The sequence below is a fragment of the Myotis lucifugus genome, unplaced genomic scaffold, assembly GCF_000147115.1.
Source record: "Myotis lucifugus unplaced genomic scaffold, Myoluc2.0 scaffold_126, whole genome shotgun sequence".
In the NCBI taxonomy this organism is placed as follows: domain Eukaryota; kingdom Metazoa; phylum Chordata; class Mammalia; order Chiroptera; family Vespertilionidae; genus Myotis; species Myotis lucifugus.
Window position 1 is genome coordinate 2,916,850 of NW_005871174.1, and position 8,308 is coordinate 2,925,157.

General features: G+C 39.5%; 1 protein-coding gene across 1 annotated transcript in view; it reads right to left on the bottom strand.

The window, feature by feature from the left end:
* Window positions 1-4,241, bottom strand: part of CLCA4 (chloride channel accessory 4) — a 39,983-nt gene extending 35,742 nt beyond the window's left edge. Inside the window, exon 1 of the mRNA XM_006093927.1 lies at window positions 4,083-4,241. Within this exon, the coding sequence (XP_006093989.1) occupies window positions 4,083-4,241 (159 nt within the window). The remainder of the gene's footprint in view (window positions 1-4,082) is intronic.
* Between the last annotated feature and the right edge of the window lie 4,067 nt (window positions 4,242-8,308).

Here is an 8,308-nt window from a genome sequence, read left to right on the forward strand (position 1 = left end):
TATTTATTAGAAGTAAATAAAAACACTAATTTGAAAAGATATATGTACCCCCATATTTATTGCAGCATTATTTACAGTGGCCAAGACATGGAAGCAACCTAAGTGTCCATATATGGATGAATGGATAAAGACAATGTGGTATATATAAACAGTGGAATATTATTAAGCCACTAAAAAGAAGGAAATCCTGCCATTTCTAACAACATGGATGGACCTTGAAGGCATTATGCCTAAAATAAATCAGAGAAGGACAAATATGGTACAATCTCACTTATATGTGGAACAAAAAAAGAAAACAACAACAACAAAAACTGAGCTCATAGGCACAGAGAATAAATTGGTAGTTCTCAGATGCTTTTGAGTGGGAAAGGTGGCTCAATGGGTGAAGGGGTCAAAAGTTACAAACTTGTAGTTATTAATAAGTCATGGTAATAAAATGCATAGCTTGGTGACTATATATATAAAAGGCTAAATGACCATTGACTGACAAGTTTGTAGATATGACATGCACTGACCACCAGGGGGCAGATGCTCAATGCAAGAGCTACGGAGCTGCAGTGACTCGGCAGTGGCAGTTCTCGGGTGACGCACCTTGGAAATAGAGAGGAAGGAGCCCGATCCCCACAAGCCAGGCCGAGGGACCCCACCTGCCAGAGGGACCCCGCTCACTCTGCAGATGCCATTTGAGCACCACCCCAGGTGCAGCCGGCCAGGGAGGGACCATGGGAGGTTGGCTCCAGGGTGTGTCTGGCCAATCTCGCCCGGTTCTGCCCCACGGGCCACCTTCTAATTAATTTCTTTTCAATGTGCACAAATCTGTGCACCAGGCCTCTAGTAGTTAATAAGACTGTATTGTATATTAGAAGTCACTAAAATAGCAAACCAAAAGTATAGTAAAAAAATTTTGTAACTATGTTATAGTGATGGATGTTAACTAGACTTATTTTGGTGACTGTTTTGTAATATATACAAATATAAAATCATTACATTGTACACATGAAATTAATATAATATGTCAATTATATCTCAAAAAAATTTAAAAATGTATATATGGTGGTCTGAATTATAGTAACAACTGGAAATATAGGGTTGTTAACATACAGTTGTGTGGGCTGTGCATTGTATAACTTCAAAGGATTTTATTTGCTTGGAGTCTGCATGGTCCTTTGGATAGTCTTGGATAGTGGTATGTTCTCAGGTCATGGAGGTATTTTAGAGACCCTATATCAGATGACTGTGATCTCCTGGAGCATAGTGGGGTGGCTAATAATTGTTCCTGCAAGTTTTTCAAGCAGAATTCCTATAATATTCAATCTAAATTGTTTCTCAGAATGCCTATAGTATTCTAGTTGTATAAAGAGATTAGATATCAGTGTTTCCAAACTACGTACTCTCAAACTAAAAAGACATAAATACAGGAATGAAGAAAGTTGACAATTGACATCTCATGTCATAAATTATGAATTGATTCATGATAAATTTTATCGTGATCAGATATTATTCCAGGAGTAAAGTTATGCTCATATGTTGGTTCACTGGTTAATAAAAAGAGTGATTTTTGTCATCTTACACAAGCCAGAACTCAAACTCCGGTTTGTAAGTCTTCAAAACCTATGTATGTACTGGATCTCTGCTCTGATTGTGCTACTTAGGAAACCCTTGAAAAATCATTTAATTTCCCCAAATCCAAGTTTTCTCTTTTATAAAATGTGGATGATAGTGTTTTACATGCTTTTCTGATATTGTAAATGCAGGGACTTTGTAGAGGACTGAATGAATGTTAGGAAACATTGTGTAATCTAGGAATGTCTGTTAACAATTGAATTTTTAGCTATGTTTTCAGTAGAGGACCATTTTAGCAATTCTTTTTACCCCTACAAATAAGTCTTCCAAATACTGATAACTGAGGTTCAGAAGTATTTGAAACTGATCTACTGTCCCTGGACATGAAGAAGCCATCATTAAGAATCAGCTATTCAAGCCTGTGTTCTTTAGTAAAGGGATATTCATCTTTCCCTGGAATTCAAAAGGTATCAGTAAGTGACCTTTACTATGCTGCAAGAGTTTATACAGCCTGGAAGGTGTGGCTCAGTGATTGAGCATTGACCTATGAACCAGGAGGTCAAGGTTCGATTCCCAGTCAGGGCACATGCTTGGGTTATAGGCTCAGTCCCCAGCAGGGGGCATGCAGGAGGCAGCTGATCAATGATTCTCTCTCATCATTGATGTTTCTACCTCTCTCTCTTTCCCCCTTCCTCTCTGAAATCAATATATACTTTAAAGAGTTTATACAGAATGAGTGATAAATGGCACCTACAGAATCACCTGCTCAAAATTCAGGTCATGCCTATCAGCGTTTGCTGGATAACAGTATCCATGCAGAAGGCTAAAACAGTGAGCATAAGGCCACAGTAGTGGAGGAATTGAATATAAGGAATTAGTAGATGTTGATGTCAGGGACAGGGGAAATCTACATGGCTATAACACCAATCCCTTTATTACAAGGAATGTTACTATTGAAAGAACCTTTAGAAATACAGTTCTTGGTTCAGTTCTGTTGTCTTTCTCTTCACTGTCCACATTACCTAATGAACTCATTGGTTCTCCTGGCTTTAAATCTCACCTACACACTGATGACTCCCCAATTTTTATCTGCACCCAAATTTTCCTCCTGAACTCTGATTCCTATCTCCATCTACGAGGGTATCTAATAAGCATCTCAATTCAAAATATCCCAAACTAACTCCTGATATCTCAGCTGCCAGATGATCACTGAAGTATTCTCTTTCCCTGTTGATGATAATCCCATCTTTCCAAGTGTATAGGCCAAAACCCTCGAAGTCTTGTTTGACTCCTATATTTCCTTCCTACCTTCCCCTACTCCACATACATCTAAATCATCAACAAATTTGTCTATGACACCATCATAATATGTTCAGAATCACACCACTTTAAAGATCTCTACCAGAATATCCTTGTTCCTAATCACCATCACTTCCCCCCTACAACAGCTTCCTACCTGATGTCCCTCTACACCTCCATGCTGTGCAGAGCTTATACAGGATTAGTGACAAGTGGAAGCTTTTTACTGAGTTTCCTCAACAATACAGTCAGTGTGATTTTAGAAAATGTATGAGGGAGCACACCGCTCCTCTGTTCAGAATCCTTCTGTCCCACGCAGAGTAAAAGCCCAATTTTTTCCATGTGTCTGGGCCCTGCTACCTCTCCAACTTCAGCTCTCCCACCCTTCCTCCTGCTCATTTACAGTTGTTTCCTTGGTCCAAATAAGCATGCTATCACCTCCATGCTGCTGCTCCCTCTATTCCCTTCCCAAGATTTTCAATGGGCTCCCTCCCACACTCATCTCAGGTCTCTGCTAGGAGGTCACATCAACAGTGAGGCTTTCCCTGTCTTCCCTACATTCTTCCCCTATCTCACCCTGACCAACAGTGCCTACCCCCTTTACTGGTTTATTTTTATGCCATAGCAACTCACCACCAACTGTTCTGCTATACATTTACATGTTTAATTATCAGTATCTGAAAAGAATGTACACTGCATAAGGGAAGGGGCTCTTTCATTCACTGTTGCCTTGCTATTAGCATTCAATAATTGTTTAAAGAACAGACAAGTCTAAGCCCTGGCTGGGTAGCTTAAATTCGTTAGAACATTGTCAAGATACACCACTGTTGCTGATTCAATCCCTGGTCAGGGCACATACAAGAATCAACCAATGAATGAATAAATAAGTGGAACAACAAATATGTGAATATTTCTCTCTCCCTCCCCCCTCCTCTCTCTCAAATCAGTACATTAAAAAAAACAAAAACAAAGAACAGACAAGTCCAACTGCTCATCTACACATGAAGAAACAGGATCAGGGAGGTCCTGTGCCTTGTCTTTGGTCTTATGTTGAGACAGCGGAGAACCCCGTGTACAGCCTCCCAATACCCACTGCCCTCACTGCACATGCTGTTTTTAAACTTTCTGGAGCATTCAGAAGTTTCCGTAATATTTATTAACAACTAACTTTTTTTCCTTTTCTAGAAAACAAACACAAGAAGATTCCACTTCTTTCTTACCTTTATTTTTTCAATTAGTGCTTCATTTTCTGGCACACCAGGGTTTATAGCAATGATGATGCCTTCATAGCCATTGTTATTCAGCCGAACAAGGGAAGTATCAGACCCCTGCAGCAGGTATAGGACTAAGAGGCAGACAAAGCTTCTGAATAACACCATTGCTCCTCTCCAGTTGATCCTGGCCCAAGGGGCTTTGCTAGCTCCTTCTCTCTCTGTATATATACTCCTAATCCTTATAGGCGTGGCTGATTATGGGTTGCAGACTGCACAAAGGTCAGTGTTACATTTGAAAGTACGAAATCATTTTAAAAGATGAAAGCTTCCTTTTGAATTGCAAAGCAGTTACTCATCCTTATATAATTTTCTGAAGGCATCACTGAATTCTATTATGAGTTATTAACTAGTTTTTAAAATTTATCTTTATTGTTAAAGTATTACAGATGTCCCCCTTTCCCCTCCACTCCTGTCCTCTCCCCAGGCCTTCACCCCACTATTATCTGTGTCCATGGGTTATACATATATGCATGTAAGTTCTTTGGTTGATCTCTCCCCCCCTCCCCCATTTCCTCTGAGGATCCTTAGTCTGTTGCATGCTTTCATGTCTCTGGATCTATTTTGTTTGTCAATTTATTTTGTTCATTCGATTCCACATATAAGTGAGATCACATGATACTTGTCTTTCTCTGACTGACTTATTTCACCATTAACACAGAACCTGGGGTATAAATAGGTTGGGATTCATTGGGTGAGACTTCATTTCCTCCTCCTTCTCGTTTGGATATCTCTGACCGTGTGTTTAATTTACCCTAGCTTCCTTGTGCTAAGCCTCCTGTCCTGCCTTGTAGAGGTAGATCTGCAAACCAGTTTCTCTTTCCTTACTACTAGTGACTGGTATCCATCATTTGTCCACTCTCTTTTCTGTATCTCCCTCTCTATTGCCTTCTTACTCCAATCCCTTTTCATTTTTAAAAACAGAATCTAGTAACTTAGATATAGTGTTTCATGCAGTGACCAGTTTGGAGTACTTCACCTTACTTGACCTCTTTGTAATATTTGATGTTGATCATTCCCTCTTCTTTGAAACTGCCTTTTTTCTTGGTTTACAAGACAGACTCCCAAATATCTTTGTAAATCTCTGGCTGTTCCTTCTCAGTCTAGTTCACAATGCCTCCTTTTTTTAAAAAAAAAAAATTAAATCTTTATTGTTCAGATTATTACATTTGTTCCTCTTTTTCCCCCCATAACTCCCCTCCTCCCAGTTCCCACCCCACCCTCCGCCCTCACTACCACTGTCCTCATCCATAGGTGCCCGAATCTCCCACACCCCTTTCCCCCCCAAGAATAGTCAGTCCATTCCCTTTCTATGTCCCTGATTCTATTATAATCACCAGTTCATTCTGTTCATCAGATTATTTATTCACTTGATTCTTAGATTCACTTGTTGATAGATGCATATTTGTTGTTCATAATTTGTATCTTTACCTTTTTCTTCTTTTTCCTCTTCTTAAAGGATACCTTTCAGCATTTCATATAATACTGGTTTAGTGGTGATGAACTCCTTTAGCTTTTCCTTATCTGTGAAGCTCTTTATCTGACCTTCAATTCTGAATGATAGCTTTGCTGGGTAAAGTAATCTTGGTTGTAGGTTCTTGCTATTCATCACTTTGAATATTTCTTGCCACTCCCTTCTGGCTTGCAAAGTTTCTGTTGAGAAATCAGCTGACAGTCGTATGGGTATTCCCTTTTAGGTAACTGAGTTTCTTTCTCTTGCTGCTTTTAAGATTCTCTCTTTGTCTTTTGCTCTTGGCATTTTAATTATGATGTGTCTTGGTGTGGTCCTCTTTGGATTCCTTTTGTTTGGGGTTCTCTGCACTTCCTGGACTTGGAAGTCTATTTCTTTCACCAGGTAGGGGAAGTTTTCTGTCATTATTTCTTCAAATAGGTTTTCAATATCTTGCTCTCTCTCATCTTCTGGCACCCCTATAATTAGAATGTTGGTATGCTTGAAGCTGTCCCAGAGGCTCCTTACACTATCTTCGTATTTTCGGATTCTTTTTTTCATTTTGCTTTTCGGGTTGGGTGTTTTTTGCTTCTTTGCATTTCAAATCTTTGACTTGATTCTTGCGCTCCTCTGGTCTGCTGTTGGGAGTCTGTATAATATTCTTTATTTCAGTCAGTGTATGCTTAATTTCTAGTTGGTTCTTTATCACAACATCGAGGGTCTCATTAGATTTCTTGAGGATCTCATTATATTTATTGGCGGTCTCACCAGTCTTTTCGAGGGCCTTACTAAGTTTATCGGTGGCTTCTAGACAGTTCTTGAGAGACCTTAAAAGTGTGGTTTTGAACTCTATATCCTACATTTCTGTCAGTTGTGTCCTGTTTCTTTGTCTCCTCATTTTTTCATGCTTTTTTGGTGCACTCCCTTGTGGTCTTTGTGCGCAGTCTTGTTGTAGTTAAGCCTTGATTGTTGTAGGTAACACTGGGGGGTATTTGACCTCCAGGCCAACTGGCTGTGAGAATCAGCTGTGTCTGCAGTGGGAGAACTTCTGTCCTCTAGGGAGGTGCTAATCTAGCCTTTGCCTAAGGCTATCCCGCAAATGCCTCTGTGCAAGCCTTGGGCAGGGCGGGTCCCAGGGGATAAACAGGGCGGGCGGAGCGAGCAGTTATGGGTGCTCTCAGTCCCGTCCCCAGAGGCTCTGCCTCTCAGAGTCCCAGCAACCGCAGCAAACCTCGGAGAGAAAGCTGCCCTTGAGTTCCGACCGGTGCCAGACAGTCCCGCTTCTCCCGTTTGAGTCTGGGTCCCCAGAGACTAGCCCGGAACTGGAGCTCAGAGCCTGAGACTCCCTCCTGATTGAAAACGACAACCGTGCCCTCAGCCGCCAGCCCACTCTGCATGCACTCAGCACGTTAGTATTTTACTTCTGTACTGTGCCTCCTCTGAGTCTCGGTATGCTTTTCTCTTTCCTTCTAGTTGTAGAATTTCCCCTCAGCCAGCCTTCCTGTGATTCTGGGTGATGTCCGTTCCATCTTTTAGTTGTATTTTTGAAGTGGTTGTGCGAGGCAGCAATCTCTGGTGTTTACCTATACCGCCATTTTGGTTTCCTCTCCATGCCTTCTTCTTTATCCCCCATTTGAGCGTCGACTCTTCTCAAGAGTTCATTTTTGGCTCCCTTCTCTTCTTTCTCTCTATGTTCCATATGGGGATCTCACTCTTACACATGGTTTTACTTATCCTCTGTACACTGATGATGACCAAGTACACATCCAGCCCAGACTCCTCACCAACCACCCTAGGTGAAAGAAGAAATGGAATAATATTTTCAAAGTGTTGAAAGAAAAAAGTTAAACTTAATATTTCAGGTAAGCCTCAGGCCATCTAATACACACTCTGGAAGCACTCTTGAAGGAAATCCTCCAGCAAGAAGCAAAATAAATAAAAATAATAAGATATGAGAAATAAATAATTTAGTAAAATTTATTATCTAAATAAGCAATAAATAAAACAACAAACATTTATAAATTCACAATTTAAACTAGAAAATGCCAACATGAGGGAGGTTGGTGTTACAATCCAGTTAGAGACGAGAGCTTGCTAAGGCATTTCTATTGGAAGTGAAGGGTATAAGGGGAATATAGATAAGTGTTTGAATTCTATTACTATGGGAAATAAAAAAATAAAAAATAAAAATAATACATATAAGAATGGATCTTAATAAGTTGAGATAATGATCAGAAGACAAAAATCATAATGTGTCATTTTAAACCAGCAGTGTCAAATTTAATCTATTCGATGGAAGTTAGGAAAGGAGGGGAACAGAAGACACAAAAAGAAATATGTGAAATGGAAAAAGATGGCAAATAATTTCTAAAAAATCATTAAACCTGTGTGAATTGTTTAAACTCTTTTGGTAAGACAGAATCTTAGCTTAGATTTTAAAAAGATGAAATAATATGCTGTCCTTAGAGACATATGTAAAATGGTAATGTTATAACAATTCCTGCATTATGTATGTGTAAAGTAATGTAAGAAAGATAGGGTACTTGTAACAGTAAGTAATAAAAAAGAAAAAAATCAGTTGACCCTAATTTTATTTTACCTCATTATAACTTTACACAATAACTGATTAACTCAAAGACTGCAATCTCTGTTTTTACAGAACTCCTTATTTCTATTCTGATAGATCCCAATATATTCTACAGCATGAAATTGTACTGCTGTAGCT